At 35.6% G+C, this 23,275-nt stretch overlaps 1 protein-coding gene across 1 annotated transcript in view; it reads right to left on the reverse strand.

Moving 5' to 3' along the window:
* LOC111161925 (gamma-aminobutyric acid type A receptor gamma3 subunit) overlaps window positions 1-23,275 on the reverse strand; it is a 674,406-nt gene that overhangs the window by 74,294 nt on the left and 576,837 nt on the right. Inside the window, exon 6 of the mRNA XM_022525999.1 lies at window positions 894-1,031. Within this exon, the coding sequence (XP_022381707.1) occupies window positions 894-1,031 (138 nt within the window). The remainder of the gene's footprint in view (window positions 1-893; window positions 1,032-23,275) is intronic.

Consider the following 23,275-nt stretch of genomic DNA (forward strand, 5'->3'; position numbering starts at 1 on the left):
GAATTCAGACTATCCTTTAAAGATATTAACCAGTGGTTATCAAAGTTTACATCTTAATCTTAGTCATTGATGGAACAAAGTATTACGAAGTTTTAAAAGCTATTCATATTAATAATAAGACCAGTAGAAATGTTGGTTCTAACCTCACCTGTGCCCCACACACTGGCAAAAGAAACTAGTTGCAAAATAGTGGGTCATAGGAATAAATAAGTAGTCAAAACTAAGCAAAAAAACCCTCATAAAACAAAGCAAGAAAAAAACCCTATAAAACAAACAAAAATCCCTAAAATATTCAAATATGCTAATAGAGGAAACATCTCTTTCTACCTAACTACATGCCTTATACTATGCACTTAATGGTCACTTAATAAAATCAAACTGATGGATAATTATTGTGTTCAGTATATTGGAAAAGAAATACAAAGCTCAAAATAAAGGTTAGAGTAAAGGAAAGGAAGAAGCTAGAAATTAAAATTCAAAGGACATTTCACAGCAGCTTCTTTTATGTGTAGATTCTCAATAATATTTTATTCATATTATGCATATGGAAAGTTGTAGAACTCTCATTATTAGTAAAATCAGTTTATATAAATATGGTTGATAGTGGGAATCCTAGTTAAATTTATAAACATGATGTAAATGCCATCTTGATTAAAAAATAAGACAATTCTCATGATCCTTTTTCCATCCCAATAAAACATTAAAAATATTTTTCACTATTGAATCAGTTGTTTTGTCTCAAATATTACTGAGGTATATGATTGCCCTAATATAACTAGTTAAAACATAAACATGATGAAATTCTACATTAAAGACATGATTATGCTTCAGACACCAGGGAAAAAATAAGATTTTTTTTTTTGAGAGTTATGTTTCCTTAAATTAATTCCTACCTGCAGATGTTGTTACAGTTTCTGTTGTGTTTCTGAGGCCCATGAAGTCAAACTGATAAAGCCTCCAGGATTTCTGATCAGCTGCCTCAACTGAATTTTTTCTCCATCTGTAAATCATTTCTTCTTTGGGGTAGCCATCTGAAAATACAGAATAAATATTAACATTTGAAGACATAGTTTTATAAGAATAAAAGTCAAAATTATAATTCTGATCATTTAACAGAAGTTTAAATTTTAGGCCATATTTGTTCTCAAAAATTTCCTCAAAGACATTTAAACTCAAAAATTAATGGTTAAAGGCCACTCAACCCAGAGAATTCCTGCTACAGATCTTCATCAGCAAGATGTTCCCAGCCACAAGCCTGATCATCATTTATGTGGACACACCATATAAGAGGGTTACTGTCTTTATTTCTTTAACCTTGAGAGCCACTTTTAGTCACCATAGGCTGTGGTCATTTTCAAAATGTGGAGATCCTGGTCAAAGTGTTACTAGTTTCCAGACTCTGAGATCTAACTACCTGGCCTAGGCTCATAACACCTTCACCCTTCCCCAGAACTTAGACCATTCAAATCTTAAGAAAGGTTCAATAAGGCAATCACTCCAGGATTCCAGAGGTCGACTGACTCTCAGTTCTGCTCTGACATCAGTCTCCAGTTCTGATCAGTGAACTTTAACTTTTATTACAGACCAATGCTTATCTTATTCATTCAATACTCCAGGAAGCAAGATACTGGTATGTTTCTGCTGCCTTAAGCCTAGGGTGACAACCTGCCCAGAGCCAAGTATCATGGACAGATGTTATTATTAGGGCCCTTTGGGCTCCTGGACCCAAGCCAGAGATTGTGCCAATAACTACGTCTCAACTCCTGGATCTCTACTTCCAAATACCATTTGGGCAATACTTGTTTTCTAGAGTAATTGCCTCCAGACTCTATGGCAAGTTCTGCTCCCTGGAGCATGCCTCTCTTAAGAGCAGGCCTAGATCCCATGTCGTGTTTCAACACATAATAGCATTGATATCAGTAGCCCTTCTCTGATTCATATAGACACTGATGGCATGATTGTAGTAGGGAGAAATATATGCAGTACCATCCTGAATATGAAAAGCACCACACTGATAAACACATACTTATACAAACATATTAATAAGTGGTTGGAGATTTCTAATTAGACATTGTGAAGATCAATTTGCAAATCTCGTAAAGATGATATTCCTTCCTGGTATTTTCCCTTTCTTCCCATCAGTGCTAGCATGGCTCCCTCATTCAAAGACTAAAATTAAACCCTAGCATACCCCTGCTTTCTGATTGTGTATTGTTCTGTGAAATTATTGTCACCATAGCTGGGATACTTGCTCTCTTTTAACTTGACAATGTTGGTTTCAAGGCACGAAGACTCAGACCCAGACATTTCTATGAAGTAGCCAGACCTTTTACTTGGTCATAAGCCACTGTACTGCTTGCTTTATCTTCCTATTATATTATCATAATCAGAAAAAGTACTTTGTGCTGTAATTCTTTCTTTTAATTTGTTTTATTAAACAGCTTTATTGAGGTGTGATTCAAATACATAAAACATGCACAGCTCAGTGGTTTTTAGTATATTCTCAGAGTGGTGTAACTTTTATAACAATGTAATTTTAGAATATTTTTATCACCCCAAATGAAACCCCAGACCCACTAGTAGTCAATCTCCATTCCCCTTCCTTGCCTGAATTGCACACATCACCTGTTTCATCCAGTTCTTGGCACCCACTAATATATTTTCTGTCTATATATTTGCCTATCATGGACATTTCATATAAAATTGAATCACATAATATATTATCTTTTGAACTGATGTCCTTCACTTAGCATAATGTGTTTAAGGTCACTCATATTGCAGCCCTTGTTAGGATTTCATCCTTACTTATTACCCAGTAATATCCCACTAAATGAATATACCAAATTTTGCTTATCCATTTGTCAGTTGATAGGCAGTGAGTCCACTTCTATGCTTCTATGAATAATGCTGTTATGAATGTTAGTGATTTGTTTTTTAAGCAAATAAGGACTTCACATATCTTTAGGATGAAAGGTAGTTTTGCAACTTGGAACAAGGTTTCCACTGAATTAAGCTATTACCTTCCCACAGAAACTAGGAGATTGGGATATTATCTTTCTTGGTTATATGTTAAAGAAATGTTTCCCAGATCCTTAAGAAAACCTTTAAAAAGATTTACGTCTTGTTCCAGAACAGATTTCCTTTCCCTTAATCCACACTTGTTTCTCCTCCATTTTTCTATCTAAGCAAATAGCAGTGTTTGTGTACCCACCTAATTGCTCAAGAGTTAAAAACACTTCTGTATGAGATTTTGTGCTGACATAGTTTTCAGTTTCCTTAGGTATGTAAATAGGAGTGAAATTGTTGAGGCATAAGGTAACCTATACTTAACATTTTTGAGGAACTGCCAGACTGTTTTTCAAGGCTATACCTTAAAATCCTACCAGCCATGCATGAGGGTTCCAATTTCTCCATATTCTTTCCAACATTTGCTAATAACTGTCTTTCTAATTATAATAGCCATAGTGGGTGTGAAATGGTACCTTGCTATTTAATTTACATTTCCTTAATGACTGATGATATCGAGCAATTTTTCATGGGTTTATTGGTCACATATATGTCTTCTTTGGTGAGGTATCCAGATTTTTTATTCATTTTTTAATTGGGTTATTTGTTTTACACTGTTGAGGTTTTTTTTTTATTTTCCAATGAAATTTTAAAAATTTGTTTATTTTTTAAATTTCTTTTCAGTATTCCAGAATTCATTGTTTATGCAGCACACCCAGTGCTCCATGCAATACATGCCCTCTATAATACCCACCACCAGGCTCACCCAACCTCCCACACCCCTCCCCTCCAAAGCCTTCAGTTTGTTTCTCAGAGTCCACAGTCTCTCATGGTTCATATCCCCCTCCAATTTCCCCCAACTCACTTTTCCTCTCCATCTCCCCATGTCTTCCATGTTATTTCTTATGCTCTACAGATAAGCAAAACCATATAATTGACTCTCTCTCGGCTTAACTTATTTCGCTCAGCATAATCTCCTCCAGTCCCATCCATGTTGATACAAAAGTTGGATATTCATCCTTTCTGATGGAGGCATAATACTCCATAGTAAAGAAAAACAAAACTGGGGGCATCACGTTGCCTGATTTCAAGCTTTATTACAAAGCTGTGATCACCAAGAGAGCATGGCACAAAAACAGACACATAGACCAGTGGAACAGAGTAGAGAGCCCAGATATGGACCTTCAACTTTATGGTCAAATAATCTTTGACAAAGCAGAAAAAATATACAGTGGAAAAAAGACAGTCTCTTCAATAAATGGTGCTGGGAAAATTGGACAGCTATGTGTAGAAGAATGAACCTCGACCATTCTCTTACATTATACACAAAGATAAACTTGAAATGGATAAAAGACCTCAACGTGAGGCAGGAATTCATTCATTCATCAGAATCCTAGAGAAGAACATAGGCACTAACCTCTTCAACATTGACCACAGCAACTTCATTCAAGATATGTCTCCAAAGGCAAAGGAAACCAAAGCAAAAATGAACTTTTGGGACTTCATCAAGATCAAAAGCTTCTGCACAGCAAAGGAAACAGTCAACAAAACAAAGAGGCAACCCAAGGAATGGGAGAAGATATTCACAAATGACAGTACAAAGGGCTGATATCCAAGATCTATAAACTCCTCAAACTCAACACACACAAAACAAATAATCATGTAAAAAAAATTGGCAGAAGACATGAACATACATTTCTCCAAAGAAGACATATTGTTGAGTCTTAAGAATTATTTGTATATTTTTGAGAGAAGTCCCTTATCAGGCATGTTTTACAAACATTTTCTGCCATTCTAGGCTTATCTTTTGATTTTCCTGCATTTTTGAAAAGTTTTGCTAGTTATGGAATTATTGTTGCCAATCTGTTTCCTTCAACATTTTGAAGCTCTTATCTGTCTTCTAACCTCCATGGTTTCTGATGAGAAATCATCAAGTTGACTCTGCTGTGGATAGGTATGGTTCTCTGAGTTCATTGGAGTTTCTTGAGCTTCTTCTAGTCATTATTCTTTCCAATAATTTTGGCCTTATTTCTCTGCTCTTCTCTGGGACTTCCATTCACTGTATATTGGTAATTTTCCTGATATGTCACAGGTGTATGAATTTCTACACATTTTTCTCCATTCAGGCTTCATTTTGTTTCTCTTACTGGATAATCTTTACTGGCCTATCTTCAAGTCTGCTGATACTTTCTTCTATTTCCTCAAATCTGTTGTTTGTAGCTGCCTAGTGACTTTTTTATTTCAGTCATTGTATTTTTTAACTCCAGAATTGCAATTAGTTTCTTTTTAATAATTTCTATCTTTGTACAGATATTCTCTATGTAATGACACCTAGTTGTCAGACTTTCCTTGCCTTTAATTCTTTGGACACTGGTTTATTTTAGTTCTTTTAATGTATGTAGAATAGCAGACTTAAATTCTGTCTAGTACATCCAACATTTGGGAGTATTCAAGGATTATTTCTATTGACAATTTTTATTCCTGTTTATGTGATATGCTTTGCCTTTTTTGGGTAGGTTTTGTAATTTTTCATTGGAAACCAGACATTTTAGATAATGCATTGTAACAACTCCAGTATCAGAACCCTCTCTCCACTCCAGAGGTGGTGGTTGTTCTTGGATTTCTGTTCTTGTTTTTGTTTTCTTCTTGTTGTTTATTTCCTTAGTGACTCTTCCAGGCTAATTTGTAAATCTGTATTCTCCACAGTGTGTAGACACTGAGTTTTCTGCTATATTTTGTTGTTGTTGTTGTTGATTTTATGTTCTTGTTTTCAAGCCTGGTCTCCTAGGGGTCACCTTTGGTTCATTATAATTTAGTGGTCAGCCAATGATCAGTCAGAATGTTTCCTTAAATGCCATGCCTGTATTTTTTCTACCTCTGCCAAGGAGATCTGTGTGTCAAGGCATGACTTTAAACTTTAAACAATTTACAAGACAGGCTTAACTTTAATTTTCTGTTTGCACTATTCATCCAAGCAAGAGGTGAGTGACCAGGGCTTTCTCCTTTCCTAGGTCTTTCCTGGGCATGCATACAGCACTTCACATGTGCGCAAAATTCTTATAGATCCCTAAGAATTTGCTGGAGCTTTTCAAATTTCTCTGTATCTAGGTCTTGCTTTAATTATTTTTTTTTGGAGGGGGGATGGTGAGGCTGGTCTTTTCTTTAATTGAAAGAAAATTGATATCACAAACAGGCAGATGTAACATTGTCAGAAGATTTCCATTTTTTTCTAATGATGTCCTGGTGATACTGCTTCTTAAATTTATTTTTTTTTTTAGCTGTGTTGAGCTCTGAGTTGAATCAAATGACCAATAACACTTCGGGAATGAAATTTTTCAAATACTGCTAGTTTTGACATAATATTGATGGTGCTCTTGGTATAAAGCTCTTACTCTCCATTCATTGTGAGCCTGAAAATCTTTCAGAACTACCATGCTACTGAGGTAGAGGCAGAGAGAAAGGGAATGGTCCTAAGCTGACATGTACAGGCTCTGTTGCCTTTCTGAGATTCAGACATTTCTCTTTGATAGAAAATTTTCAGTTTTTTATATGACTTTGGTTAATTTATGGTATTCTAAAACGGTTGATTTTAGTTGCTTTGCCAGTATTTTCACTGGTTTTGTGGAAAAGTGGTCACTGAGATCCTTAATCCACCACTCCAAAGTTGATCTCCCTATACCATAATTCTAATAACAATAATAAGAGCAACAAACAAAGGCTTCTATTTATTGCATGCCACCAGGCTCAATAGGACTTTTTTTTTTTTAAAGATTTTTATTTATTTATTTGACAGAGAGAGAACACAAGTAGACGGAGAGGCAGGCAGAGAGAGAGAGGGAAGCAGGCTCCCCGCTGAGCAGAGAGCCTGATGTGGAACTCGATCCGAGGACCCTAAGATCATGACCTGAGCCGAAGGCAGCAGCTTAACCCACTGAGCCACCCAGGCACCCCTCAATAGAACTTTTAACTACATTTTCCATTTAATCTTAATCCTGTTGTAGACTGTTGGAAAACTGTAATGTTAAATAACTTATCCAGTGCCGCACAGCTCATCCTTAATGAAGCTACAGAACAAACCCAGAGCCTTCTTGCAACTCCATTCTACCTGATTTCTCCTTTTACAAAACTTCTATTTTTATTTCTAATTCAGAAGGCTTCCCATTGTATCCTCCCTGCTACAAATAAATCAATACTAATGTGTTGATAAATGTATATATGTAATACCTTCAATAAAATATATTTATACTTAAATTCATTATAGTTTTCCAAAGATACATGCAATGACTTGAAATAACAATGGTAGTTGGGATTTCAGAGAGAAGGTAAAGTGGGAGGAAATTTTCAGTATCTTACTTAGCTACTAAATTCTCTTCTATGTTTCCTCTTCCTACACATAATCATCATCCATATCATTGCAGTTATGGTCATCATCATCATCATCATCACGGTGATCATAAACTTCCCCAATACTACCACCACCACCTCCACCACTATCATATTGTTGTCACGTATAACTGCAATTATGTGCCAAGCAATGTTCTAAGGTCAAGGGGCCCTTACTTGCAGGAACCCTTCCAAAGTTCTGGGCAGGGTATAGAAACTTTTTTGGGGGGGTAATTTTGAATCATTTAGAGAAGGTCTCTCATTCCCATTTGTTTTCTCTCTCTTGGTATTTTTCTTGTATATCTGATATAATGAACTTCAACACTTTTGTATAAGTAAATTTATCAATCATTTCTGTATTTATCTTTATATTGATGTTTAAGTAATGCTTCCTTAAAATATATTCAGATAAGTATTTCTAAAATTTAATTATAGTTATTTTATAGTTTTATTATTAATTTTATTAGTTATTCTCAACTTATTTTGAATAGGTTCCTTCTACTTGAATGTCATGTGTACATGTATGTGTACATGCATGTGTGTGTGATTTGTGTGTACATATGATATTAACACTACTTGATGACAATATTTTAAAGACAAACATGCCCTGTGGTTATGAAAATAAAGTTTTCATATCAACAAAATTAATTCCTAATCTTCTCCATCAAACTGCCCAGCTCACTTCATGTTATAGTGATTTTACCAAAGTTTGTATTAAGAGTCATGGCAGTAGCAGATATGCTTGCTCTCCAGGTTCAGTCCCTGGCTGCCATGATGGAAAAAGACTCTCTTCAGGCCCTCTGTGTGTATCCTATAAAACAAAGTATTTCCTTCCTTCCTTCCTTCCTTCCTTCCTTTCTTTCTTTCTTTCTTTCTTTTTCTTTTCTTTAAGATTTATTTATTTTTACTTGAGAGAGAGAGAGAGAGAGAAAAAGTGCAGAAGGGAGGGGGAGAGGGAGAGAGAAAATCTCAAGCAGACTCAGCACTGAGCACAGGGCCTGAGGTGGGGCTGGATCTCATGACCCTGAGATCATGACCTGAGCTGAATTCAAGAATCAGACACTTAACCCGCTGAACCACCGAGGTGCCCCAAATAAAGCATTTTCTAATTTTTGAAGCTAGAAAACAATATTAAGAAAAAGCTAAGGCAAAGATTTAATCTTTACTGGCTTTTTCTATTAACTGTTGCTTTGTTGTTTCATTAAAACAAAGATTTTTTTTTTTAGCCATAAGTTCTTTCATACACATGAGATCTAGCCTAATACTTAAATTGTCAGTTCAGGTATAATATTTACTACAGTATCTTACAGAAATCAAAATCCTTGCCATAACCATATATTCCTTGGGAAACCAAATCTGATCAATCTTTCTCACTTGACCTGTTTGATCTGCTAATTGTGAAAACATGAAAATTCTTTTTCCTCACTTCACAGTGAAATACATAAAATTAGGCTTGGATTAAACAATCTGACCAATCAGCTTATTATATTGAATAGTTAACATATAAAGTAATCAATGATTCATGTACCAGACATTCATTACTTCAGTGGCTGGTCAAGTTTGTCATGAAGTTTATAGTTCCTTCTAACACAGATTTGACAAACAACAATATTTCACAATTAGATAGCATTTTACTCATAAGATATTCACTTTGCAAGTTGTAATTTTCAAAGCCATGTGTATTTTTCTCCTTTTTCATGGTTTCACATTTTCTTTCAAAACAATTTGGTTCCTATAGAAGGACAAATGGAAGGTTGTAGAAAGAGTGACTGTGTGAGAAAGCATCGGGCCGAGTAGAAACACAGGAAGTCCTACCATACCTTTAATAATCAGATATCGTTGGTGCTATTTAAGCCCATCTAGAGAGTAGAAAATGAAGGAAAACATCCTAGTTATTTTTGTATGGTAAGTATAACAATGATATACAGCCTGATAATGGATGCACAAGAAAAGCAGATCTCACTTGACAAATACTGATATAAAACTTCAAATAAATTACTAGTAAACAGTCTCAATCAGCATATTATTTTAAATACATATGATCTAATGAGATTAATAGGATGGAAAGAGTGCAAATTCATGAATGCAATCCATCTGATGTTCATCTCCATAGAAGGCAAAGATATTTGATAAAATGTAGCATGTATTTAATAAAAAACGCTCCATAAAGGAGGACTTAAATGATATATCATAAATATGTATAACTGTTCATACATATATGTATGTACATAGTCTGCATATATTACTGGAAACCAATAACTTATTAAAAGGAAATACGAGAATACTAGAAACTTTCTTTTTCCTTTAAAACAATGTCCATTATCTTCACTATTATTTGTCATTGTATTGGATACATTAACCAAAATATTTCTAGCAAAATAAATAAATAAAATAAAAAAGTCACACAAATTAGAAAGAAAATATTGTTTTGCGCCAAGACACAGAATAATAGACGAACTAACACAAATGATTTTTTTTAGCTATCATAAAATAGCCAGTTATAACAACAAAAATGTGAAATTCTTTAAGAGGCAGTCCATAAGTTATTATGAGACAAAAGTAAACCAAATAAGTGAAACATGCCATGTTCTTGCATAGGGAGACTCAACAATGTAAGGGTGTTGAATTTTACTCATATACTTTTGATGTGATCTCAATTAAGATCATTTGCTTCTTTTTTTTCCTGTTTCCACACAAGTTGATTATTTGTCAGTTTTACTTGAAAGAATAATAAGTGTGAATTATCAGGAGAAATGCAATGAGGGGAAATAATTTTTCTTTTTTTAAGACTATTTAATATGATAAAGACTACACTAAATACAATTTTGGAATTGGTACATAACAGCCCAAGGGAACAAGACAGGCGAGATTCTCTTGGAATTAGTATATGATGAAGGCAGCAACTTAGATTAATGTGGAGGAGGGGGTTTATGATCTGTGGAATCCATTTGAGAAAAATATAAATTGTGTGCATTCTTATACCATACACTAGGATAAATCAAAAAGGATCAGAGATCTAACTGTGGAAAAACAAAAACAAAAACAAAACAAACAGAAAAAATGTAAGTACTATAATAGAAATAGGAATGAATTCCTTCACAACTTTGGATGTTAAAAAAGTTTCCTAACAATGACTCAAAATCCAGAAACAATTAAAAAACATACTTATAATATTGGCAATATAAAAAATGATTTAACAATCAACAGCAAGAAGTATTCTTAAAGGAAAGTAAAAATAACAAATGATAATTTGAGAAAAATATGGTTAATATAACAGAATCAAAGTACTAATTATACTGATAAAGAATCACATGTAAAAATGAGAAAAAGTAAGACCAAAAATCTGATAGTAAAATCTGTGAATAAACAGTTAATAAAAATGGACCATAAGTTGATAAAGAGACCAAACCTCATTCCAAAAAAGAGAAAGAACTAGAAGTTGCTGGGAGCCAACAAATTGTACTGAAAATTGATAAATAAAGGGCAATATGCATTTTTATGGGTACCCTTTAAGGACTGAATTTATGCTAAATAAATGCTGATTACAAAAAGTTATTTTTTACAGATGAACCACAGCTAATGAATGCAGGAAAAAGTGGTGTGATTAAATTTTGCCCCTCTGCAGCATCTGAGGGCTCTGGGAGTCTGTCTTAACATCACTAAAGAAGGACAAGCCGACATTATGTTCCTTCTGCCATACTGTAATCAAAATTATACAGGACTGCCTATGAAGTGTTCTAATATTAAGGCTTTAGAACTAACTACCAGTTTGTAAGAAATGTGGGGAATACATGACACCATGAAAATACAATCAACCAAACCTAGGATGTGTGAAACTTGACAGGCAAGATGGCCTAGTTCATGTCTAAATAAATAGAGGGAACTTGTATTCATTAAAAGAGACTTGAGAGAAATATCAACCAAATGTACTGTGTAGACCTTGATTGATACTGATTTGCAAATGACTGTAAAAAAAAAATCTGCAAAAACTGGCCTTAGATTGAGTGTTCTATGATATTAAGGAATCACTATTAACTTTGTGTGATAATGACACTTGTGCATATCTGTTAGAGGTACCTAAGGCATTCTTTAACAAATGAGAGGAGGCATTCTAAGATGAAAGAGCAAAATGTTGATGTTGGGTAACTATAACTTGGGGTTTCATGGCACTCTTTCCCTTATTTAAAAAAAAAAAAAAAAGACCAGGAAATGTTCATACAATTTGTAAACTAAAGCTTATATTTAGCCAATAAAATAGCCATTGGGAGCCTAAAAGGTTTATCAAAAGGAAAATATATGGGCATGTCAAAAACAGCAATATCAGCAGCCCTACAGTCTGGAATCAAACTCTGCCTTTATATGCTCTAAGGCTTTGATCCCATTAAGTGAGATACTTTCCAAGTCTTAGGCTCCTAATTTGTGAAATGTGAAGAAGGTAGATAGAAGTCCTAGCCCCTAATAGTGTCAAGGCACCAAGGACTGCACATAATTACATGTTATAGAGTGAATGTTTGTGTCTCTAACACCCCACCAAATTATATGCTGAAGCTCTAATCCCCAATGTGTTGGAGTATGGATGTGGGACCTTTGGAAGGTAACTAGTTTATGAAGGTGGATCTCTTGGGATTGGTGTCTTTAAAAGAGGCACTAAAGACATGGCAGTGAGATCTGTAGATCAGGAAGTGGGCCATCAGAAGACACTGAATTTGACACTTTGATCTTGGACTTCATGTCTCTGGAACTGTAAGAAATGCATGTTTATTGTTTAAGCTACCCATTTTACAGAATTTTATAATAGCAGCCCAAACTGACTAAGAGATCATATGAAGTACTCAGCAGTGTTCCAGGCCATGGTAATTACTGAATTAATGTCAATTGTACTTTTTATTGTGGTGCCAAATATAAAATAAAATTACATCCTTCATTCAAAATACTGCATTTGAAAAGTTCTTCCCTCTTTGTGTTGAGCTGTTCAGAAGGCTTTCCATTATGGGTTTCCACTCCAGGTGACTAAAGGAGGGAGGGTGAGTAGCTATGCCAACTGTCAATATGTTCGACCTTGGAGGATGCTGTTTTGCATGCCCCTCTGGGGGGCTTTTCTTGTGCTTTCAGCTTAGGACACAATGGGTCAAGAGGCAACAACCTTAGAGAAAAATTACACTCTGCACAGCCTTTTGTCTAGGGAAAAGTGGTATTTGTTTTGAATGATGAGAGTTAAGCGGTACCTTTCTTATCTGTTGCATTTGACCTACTTTGAGAAATGTTCAGAGGTGAAAGAGAACACCATTGACTTAAAAGATGTAATAAGAAGCTGTTTTTAAATTTATTTTTGTTTCTAAGCAAGAAAAAATAAATTCCACTTTGACAATTGTGATCAATTTCTTGTCTATGGTTGTTAATGTAGCCAACTATAATAATTTTCCTGATGCTAGGAGAAATGTTATTTTCTCAATGCAAATATCACAAAAGTATTCCAGAGGTGGGGGGGATGCGTCAGGCATCAATGGCAAATTTATTACTGTCAGAGTAGGAGGGCACAGAGATTAAGAGATATTGTAAAGTCTATCAGATAGTCTAGGGGCTACTGGACATTATGGGTCTACCAGGTACTGTTGAGACTACAGAATATTTTGTAGTCCCCTGGATATTATAGAGTCTACTAGGTATCATAGTATCTGCTGCCAGGTCACAAAACTATGTCCACTGTGAAAAATCATTCCAGATTCTTCCTCAAAATTTTTCATCCAGAAATTTCTCAACTCAATGTGGTCCAACATTCAGTGGCTGTTTTTTTTTTTTTTTCTTTTTACTTGAAATCTTGATATTTGTGTGAAGGAACTTTTTTTTTTTATTAATTTTATTTTTTATAAACATATAATATCTTTTTATCCCCAGGGGTACAGGTCTGTGAATCGCCAGGTTTACACACTTCACAGCACTCACCATAGCACATACCCTCCCCAATGTCCATAATCCCACCTCCCCAACCCCCCTCCCCCCATTAACCCTCAGTTTGTTTTGTAGATTCAGAGTCACTTATGGTTTGTCTCCCTCCCAATCCCATCTTGTTTCATTTACTCTTCTCCTACCCCCTTAACCCCCCATGTTGCATCTCCTCTCCCTCATATCAGGGAGATCATATGATAGTTGTCTTTCTCCGATTGACTTATTTCGCTAAGCATGATACCTTCTAGTTCCATCCACGTCGTCGCAAATGACAAGATTTCATTTCTTTTGATGGCTGCATAGTATTCCATTGTGTATATATACCACATCTTCTTTATCCATTCGTCTGTTGATGGACATCTAGGTTCTTTCCATAGTTTGGCTATTGTAGACATTGCTGCTATAAACATTCGGGTGCATGTGCCCCTTCGGATCACTACGTTCGTATCTTTAGGGTAAATACCCAGCAGTGCAATTGCTGGGTCATAGGGTAGTTCTATTTTCAACATTTTGAGGAACCTCCATGCTGTTTTGCAGAGTGGTTGCACCAGCTTGCATTCCCACCAACAGTGTAGGAGGGTTCCCCTTTCTCCGCATCCTCGCCAGCATCTGTCATTTCCTGACTTGTTAATTTTAGCCATTCTGACTGGTGTGAGGTGGTATCTCATTGTGGTTTTGATTTGTATTTCCCTGATGCCGAGTGATGTGGAGCACTTTTTCATGTGTCTGTTCGCCATCTGGATGTCTTCTTTGCAGAAATGTCTGTTCATGTCCTCTGCCCATTTCTTGATTGGATTATTTGTTCTTTGGGTGTTGAGTTTGCTAAGTTCTTTATAGATTTTGGACACTAGCCCTTTATCCGATATGTCATTTGCAAATATCTTCTCCTAGGAACATCGCCAAAGGCAAGGGAAGCAAGGGCAAAAATGAACTATTGGGATTTCATCAAGATCAAAAGCTTTTGCACAGCAAAGGAAACAGTCAACAAAATCAGTGGCTGTTTTTTATTAAATAAGGTCCCTTGAATTGAAGTTTGTAGGTTATTTTTTCATCTAAACACATTGTTTACCTACTTCCTAGATAATAGACAAGCCACTCAATCTCTTGGGGCTTTATCTCTTTAAATATGATAGGGTAGGGATGACAGAATGGCTCAGTTGGTTAAACATCCACCTTTTGCTCGGGTCATGATCCCAGGGCCCTGGGATTGAGTCCAGCATCAGAATCCTTGTTCAACAGGAAGCCTGTTTCTCTTTCTGCCTGTTGCCCTTCACTTGTGTGCACACTCTCTTGCTCTCACTCTCTCTCTCTCCCCCCTGCTATCTCTCTGACAAATAAATACAAATCTTAAAAAATATATATGATGGGGTGATCTAGGATACTTTTTTTGAAACACTGGGTTTTTGAAATCATTATATTGGATCATATCCAGAATTTTTTAATGAAATACAGTAGAATAGAAAAGAACATATCAGAAGCCATCATACATTGTCCCAAAAAATATTATTTTGTGCTATTTTCAGTACACAGATATATGTGTACATGTCCTGATTCTGGAATGGAAATTGTATTTTACAGGGGGGATTGGTGTGAAAAGTAAAAAGCTCCATCCAGAAATGTTTTCAAGCTCAGTGCCTTCGGAAGCAGGGAAGATAAATGAGAGAGCCCATGGGTGAACTGGGACAAGAGGGTGACAGAGACCTGTAGCATACAGCTCTATCTAGAGTAGTGCCTACCCCCTGAATTTGCCAGAGTCACCAAATATTTGGCCTTCCAAAAAAAAGTAGAAATATGTAATTTTGTTTAAAACCTCCTAGCTTCTAAATGTTGACAACTTCTCCTCCTCCTCCTCCTTTTTCTTCTTCTTCTCCTTCTTCTTCATCTTCTTTTTCTTCTTCTTCTCCTTCTCCTTCTCCTTCTCCTTCTTCTTCTTCTTCTTCTTCTTCTTCTTCTTCTTCAACAAGCCAAGATTTTCTATGGGATGGATGTTTACCCTTTAGGGAATCAGTTGGTAAAAGGTAGAGGATTTCAAATTGTGTTTCCCTTGCGAGACAGCAGTCCTAAGTCTTTTGGGAAGTTAATAGTCAACCAGAGACCCTTAGTCTTATGGTGTGTGTGAGTGTGTGTGTGTGTGTGTGTGTGTGTATGTGTTATTTTTAAAGGTTTCTTAGCTTCAAAAAAGGTGAAAAAAACTTTTTGTCTGTTTATATATTTATAAAAAAATTGTAAGAGCTTTCTCATCACTGGTGTACTTGAAATCTGTGTTTCCAGTGACCACGGGGCACATTATTCAAGCTGTATGCTGAAAGTAACTCATCAGTTGCCTAGAAATCATAATCAGTCTTGATGATTAAGAGATTGAAAGCTTCCAGAAGTTTCTTTTTTCAGATAGGCTTGATAAGTCATACTGTATATGTATGCTTGTGTATTCATATTTTTAAATCTACAGTGTCCATATACTTCCTCTTAGTTTGCTGTATAGTGTTTCTTTTCTTTCTTGCATCTTCATTAGAACTTTCACACCCTTGTCATGATGGTGTGAGATGATAAAATGTCCATGTGAGGGGAAGAAGTGAAGGGAAAGATGTGGGCATTTGGTTGTGGCATTAGGTCACTACCAACCCTCAATTGTACCTTTGTATATTTTTTTAAATTTTCTTTTCTCAGAAGAGTGTCATCAATCCTTAATCTCACCAGATGGAAGACAAATGAGCCCAGTTGAGGTGTGCAGGGGCTAGTGTGGCCACACGAGTTTGACACTCCACCCACCAAATGAATGGGACCACATTTTCTGATCATCCTTATTTAGTGCAGTCTGAGAGGCATCCATGTGCTCTGTGCCTGGGAGTATGTGTGTATGTGGCTTCTGAAGTCTTCCAAGGTTTTACCTACTCATTACTTACAAAAATTCAGCTACTCACAAAGAATTACCCAGTAATAAATTTGAAATTATTAGCTTTATTGTGCAATTTTAATATCCTACATGGTTTTTTAAAAAATAAAAATAATCTCCTTCAGTCCCATCCATGTTGACACAAAAGTTTGGTATTCATCCTTTCTGATGGCTGAGTAATATTCCATTGTATATATGGACCACATCTTCTTTATCCAGTTGTCTATTGAAGGGCATCTTGGCTCTTTCCACAGTTTGGCTATTATGGACATTGCTGCTATGAACATTTAAAAGCATGCTGGCACAGAATGGGAGAAAATATTTGCAAATCATGCATCTGATGAGAGACTTGAATCCAGAATATATAAGAACTTTTACCTCTCAACAATAAAAATACAAGTAGTCTAATTAAAAATGGGCAACAGGTTTAAATAGATTTTTTAAGGAAAATATGTGTATGGCCAATAAGCGCAGGAAAAGATGCTCAACATCGTTAGTCATTAGGGAAATGAAAATCAAAACTAACATGAGATACTGTTTCACATACACCAGTGTAGGTGCAATTAAAAAAAAAAAAAGAAAGAAAAAAACAGCAAGCATTTGAGAGAATGTGGAAAAATTGGAAACTTTGAACACTGTTGGTAGGAATGTAAAATTGTATAACTTATATGGAAAACAGTTTATCAGTTCCTCAAAATGTCATATACTTCCTGGTATATACCCAAGAGAAAAGAAAACATATGTTCACATCCAAACCTGGAAACTAATGTTCCTAACAGCAATAGTCATAATAGCCCCAAAGTGGAAACAACCCAGCATGTACCAACTGATGATGTAAAAATAAAACTATATATTGTATGATTCTACTTACATGAAATGTCTACAATGGGCAAATCTAGAGAGACAGAAAATATATTGGTGGTTACTTAGGGCTGACAGAGAGAACGGGGAGTGCCTGCCTAATGGGTACAGAGTTTCATTTGGGGTGACAAAAATGTTTTAATTTAGGTAGCAATGATGGTTGTGCAAGTCTATGAACATACCAAACACTGCTGACATGTATACTTCAAACTAGTAAATTTTATGGTATACAAAACTCAATAAAGTTGTTATTAAAAAAAAAGTCCTAGGAGTACCATAAAAATATAGTTCTCAGACCTCCAATAAATATTTGGGGACACCAATGCATGAGTGAAACTGGCCCCTTTTTCACTAACAGATGGCAAGCTGCATGTGAGTGATATGAATAAAGACTCAATAAATCTTTAAATTCTAGTTATGAGAAGGGGCTGTGGATTTGGTGATGTCAAAATTGAGTTCACTCATTGGGATGGGAGGTAGGAGAGGGAAGTTCATTAAGTAATGTAGTAAACATCCAGTTTTCCAAGAGGAGCAGAAGAGCTGAAGCTATTACTCGAACCTTTTCACTTAATTTTCCTGAAAAGTTTTGGAAGTGTAGAGCTGCTCCTAGCAATCCCAGAGAGAAGTTCAGGAATGGTGCATGGACTCAGGAACATGTCTCAAGATGTGTGCTCAGGTGTGAAGTGCAGACACCTCTGACTCCAAACAGCCTCCTCTGCTGCATCCTAAATGTGGCCACCAGTATGCTCATTGCCCTCTCCAAAGTGCTTGGGGAATGTGGAATGTGGTAATGAGGCAATGTGGAAAGGGGTAAGCATCACCACATAGCATGGCTGGAATGTTTTATTTTTGCGGATTTTCTGAGGATCCCGGGATCCTTGGGGTTGGAAAGAGCCTGTGCAAATGAGGGGTCAGGCAGTTGAAGCTTATCGTCATCACTGTAATCTTCCCCTGCATTATTGTTAATATTAAGATCCCTTCTCCACTTATAACAGCAATTATCAGACGAATTATACAGAAAAACTCACACCATTGGAATTCTGATTGAAATATCTTAATTATCAGATTAATCATGGAAGACATCTTTGCAATAGCAAGTCTTTTCTTTCAGGAACATATTCCTTGCTTAAAGGACTTATTTTAGGTTCTTCAGTAGAATTTTGGTGATTTTCTTAGCCTATGTCTTGTGCCATTAATGTTAAAAAAATGTTCCCATAATGTATAAATTTGCTTTTACTTTCTTTTTCTGTCTAATAAAGAGGCATTTTTCTTTTATATTTTTATATACGTATTGATTATACAAATAAAAGCTGTTAAATGTTATGTATTTATTTTTTACTGAGCCCATTTCAAAAATTCTATTAATTTTGATCATACAGTTGCATGCATTATTTTTTCAGGATATATGGTCATTTCATCTAAAAATGATAATAGTGAAGTTTCCAAAATTCATGATACTTATTTTTATTTTCTTCATATAATTCATTGAAACAGTGTTAACATCCCTGATGCTTGCTTTGTGTCTGGCACCTGGTATTTTCCCTGTAATGCATGCTTAGTGTTTTATTTTTTTATTTTTATTTTTTTTAAAGGAAGGGACATTTGAATCTTTTTATTTATTTATTTATTTGACACAGAGAGAGAGAGATCACAAGCAGGCAGGCAGACAGAAAGAGAGGGGGAAGTAGGCTCCCCGCTGAGCAGAGATCCCGATATAGGGCTCAACCCCAGGACCCTGGGATCATGACCTTAGCCGAAGGCAGAGGCTTAACCCACTGAGCCACCCAGGTGTCCCCATGTTTAGGGTTTTAATTGAAATATGCCACTGAATTTTTTTTTTTTTTAGTTTTTAATATGTTTATTTAATAAATTATTTTCAGAGATAGTCCAATGTACCACCATCACATTACTAAAATAAGTTCTAATCAGTTGTACTGTTCAATTAAAAAAAACTTGCTGTATTAAGCTTGTCAGTACATTATTTAGAATCTTTGCAGCTTCGGTAAAATATTAGATTGTGGTGCACCATGGGTGCTACATTTTAACACAAAGGTTAGTTGAAAATTCTATATTCATGTGATAGCAGAAGTAAGATTATAATAAAACACAATTCCAACATTGCAATTTTAATTAGAATAATAAACATTGTTTTTTAAAGTTAGCTAGAATTCACTCTAATACTATATATACAAATAGTTTCTTAAAAATAACTTTTTATTGAAGTAAACTGAAAAGAGAAAATGTCAAAAGTACCCATCTTGATGGATTTACAAAACTTATTGTGCCCATGTATCTAGTGTTCTAGTCAGGAGATAGAATAGTGCTGATCCCCCAAATTTCTGGCAACCTCCCCAAGACTAATTCATCACAAGGGAAACTAAAATCTTTATTCCCACAACATTAGCTACCTCGTAGTCTTATTTTAACAATCACCCACACCTTGCCTTCTAATCTGGGCTTCCCTTTTACCACCTCTATTAATTGCTTTCCTGATGGAATTGTAACTAACATCCTGCCTCTGATACCACTGATTAATTTCTCCCGTCTTTGTTCCTCAGGTGAGAACAATTAGTATGTTCACCTTTGTGTCTGGTTGCTTTTTCATACTTTTAAAAAATAGTAGCTTTTTGTGAATCATTTACTTTTCTTCAGTTATTGGTCCTTAGTGTTTTCTTTTTTTTTTCCCTTTTTTTTTCTTTTTTTTATTTATTTTCAACATAACAGTATTCATTGTTTTTGTACCACACCCAGTGCTCCATTAGTGTTTTCTAATTCTTGGACCAATTTTGGCCATTTATTTTTTGTTAGAAAATTATGTATAATTCTTCCATTAAAAATTCTTTTTTCTAAATTTCTCATGTATTTCTTTTATGGTTTTAAATAAGTATCATTTCTGTATTCTTTCATAATCTTAGATGTTTTTTAATTGTTCTGTATTGAATTTGTTGTGGTTAGTTCCTTTCCTTTGTTTTCTTTCAAATTCAGAACCTTGGCTGATTGGTTGTTCTACTCTTTGTTTCCACTTTATTAGGTACCTGACACCACTCTCAGTGCTGCAGAAACAGCAAGGAATGTGCCAAACTACCTGCTTTCCTGGGCTTCTGTTCTCTGGGGGATGAGACAATAAGCATATAGAGGTAGATGGAGAGACAGACTGAGAGGGACAGGTGCTTGTGATGTGAGATAATCAGGAGGTGAAGAAAGTGCTGGAGAAACTTTGAGGTTTCGGACAGCATTAAGGCTGTGAACAAAGAAGGGCAAGCATGGTGTGGTTCAGAAAGAATGGGAAAGAATATTGGCGAGATCAGTGAGCAGTAGTAGGAGCAGCAAGTGGCCAGTGAACATGGTAGGAAATGACCTAATTAATCAACAGTCAGAAAAATAAAAATAAAAGCAACAATTGAGATTTACTTTTCTTATGAGATCGGTGTGATAACACCCAGGCTGGTAAAGGTGGTTTAAAAAAAAGGGTCACTTACATATTATTAATTAATATAAAATCATGGAATGAAATGTGGCACTATGTTTTAAAGTAGCAAATGTCATAAATTTTGACTTGTGAATTCATTTGATAAAAATTCAGCCCCAGAAAACAAATAATAATAGTAATAAATATTTATTGCCATGCTGTTTTTAAAGGTGGAAAAATTATCCTCCGTCTATGTTCTTGATTATAATAAAACTGTTAAAAAGAAGGAGGTAACACAGCATGTGCTGAGTTGGAAGTATGCCCATGGCCCTTTAAAAAACATAAGATCCAGAAAGATATGTTGAGTATAAGTTTATCTCAAAAAATTTATCTCAAAAAATAGGTATGTGTACATGTGTGTATTCATGTACATATTATGAGCAAACATAAACACATGGGAGAAGCCCATGATGCACTAACTATGGTTCAATGTCAAGCAGAGATATAGGTTGCCATATAGGAGGGGTGGAATGACTTTTACTTTAATTTAGACATTGTTTGATTTATTGCATCATGCAACTTATCACAAAAGAAATCTGCCTGGAAATATATATATATATATATATATATAGTCTATCTACCTAAAACGATATGAAAAACCAGAAACTAAAAATATATAAAATATTCTATTTGAGGAAATGGTGGGCAAAAGTATTGACAGTGGTAATATATTTAAATATTTTTTCTGGTTATATTATTATAATACCTACATTTATCCAATGATCAACGCTCTGTTACTAAGTTCAAATATTCCTGGATACATTTACAACTCCAGAAGTATGGACTTTGAGCAATTACAACAGCAGTGATACAGTCTAATTTTAGTGAATGGACCCTGAGATTTTTAGATTCTCCATGATTCAGCTAGCCATGGTCACCTTCCCCACACTTCTCCCCAGACAGAAACAACTAATAGGAGATAAATATAGAGAATATGCCAGTTACACTCTTTGATCACTTGATGGCAAAAAATGGGAAAGAAAACCTCTGCATATTGGACAGTGGATATCAGTTTAAGGAATCTGGTTAGAGTTTGAAGGAAGTTTGCATCCATGAAATTGCAAAGGTAAGTTATCACCCTGATTGTTAAATTTCATTTGCTAATTGTTATTTGTTTTCCAGTTTCTTTTTGTGGAGAGTGACATGTTTCGGATGATGACATCCTTAAAAGTGGTTTTCCCTTCTTTTTAGAAACCTCCCACATTGTCACCTGTGTGACTGACCAAGGCCCACAGGATGCATATGCTCATGTTGAAGTTCCAGGGACTCATCACGGATATGAGGATGCAAGACTGAGGCAAAGGAAGAACAAAGCAATCATACCACTCTATGGGCTGCCATGAAATAAATAAATTCTTAAAAAAAAAAAAAAAGTGGGGGAGAGAAAATCACTACCATGTGGGAACTGACTCTGAAGACTCCTTGTCTCACCATTAAAATAGAAAGAGAAAAGTCCTCTTATATTTTTACACTGACACATTTTTAATAGCTATCATATTTTTCATTTAAAATTGTTGAAATAAAAGGCAAAGAACAACCAGTGTTAATATTCAGGAATGTATGCTGGGGAAGGATGTATGTCTTGAGAATACAGAGAAGGACCTGATAAAGGGCTCCATCCCTGGACTCTGGGATCACAACCTAAGCTGAAGGAGACAACCGACTGAGACACCCAGGTGTCCCGGGGGAAGGAAAATTTTGTAAGAGAGGATGTTGGTGGAATCAAACTATGAGAGCATGAAAATAGTGAGTATGGAATGCTGGAACCAGAAAGGAGAGGCAGAAATATGATAGAGACAGGGCAGTCAGAGAAAACAAGTTCTTGGGGATCCTATACTCACAGCATCCTCCTGGAGAATTATATTCTTCCTAGCCTGGGTGCCACAGAAACCAAGAATTCCTGTAAAAGACTGGACAGCCTAGTCTCTTGTCATTGCCTCCTCTGTTATAAGCAGCAATTTGCATCCATTTAGCTCACATAAAAAATAACCTCTGGAAAATAAGCCTAGATTTGGGTTATTTTTTTGTCAAAGCATAAGGAGAAAGTGAGCTCTTCTCAGTTAGGATACTCTCCTGAGAGACACATTTAATTGCTTCCCAATCTCTGATCCAAAGAAACCACAAGGAATCGATTGCTCCTCAGCCAGATAATGAAATTGAGCTTGCATTTCCCCAAATCATGAAACAGCTGTGGAAAACCTCTCAAGACTTGATAAGCATGTGAATGAGCATAGGGATGCAATTTCAGGGAAAAAGCATTATATTCCCAGTAACCAAGGCTATATTAAATTGGACAATTTCAACTGTTTCAATCAGGGTGAGAATTGACTAGACAAATACATGTCAAAAAGTACTATTATTAAATGGTTCTGTGGTGCTTTCCCCCAAATTGTAATGAAGATAAACAGAATAATTGTCAGTGTGATTCACTAGGGTAGAGCATTGTGATGAGTCGTTTAGTTGCATTTGAAAAATAAGAGAAACATGCCCCTTATAAGCCACATTCCAGTGGGCTTGCCATGATCTGCATTTGCTTGCCCTGAAGATGTTAACCTGATCATGCTTCAGGCAGAGTACACTGGTCAGTGTCCAGCATGTGTCAGTAAAAAAGTCTGACAATGCACCCATGCTCATGGAATTCACCAGTATTACTATATTTTCCACCATCCTGAAGCAGCTGCTTCATAGAATGGTGGACTGGCCTCTTGAAGACTCAG

The sequence above is a fragment of the Enhydra lutris genome, unplaced genomic scaffold (genome assembly GCF_002288905.1).
Source record: "Enhydra lutris kenyoni isolate GAN:26980312 unplaced genomic scaffold, ASM228890v2 scaffoldscaffold87, whole genome shotgun sequence".
Taxonomy (NCBI): Eukaryota; Metazoa; Chordata; class Mammalia; order Carnivora; family Mustelidae; genus Enhydra; species Enhydra lutris.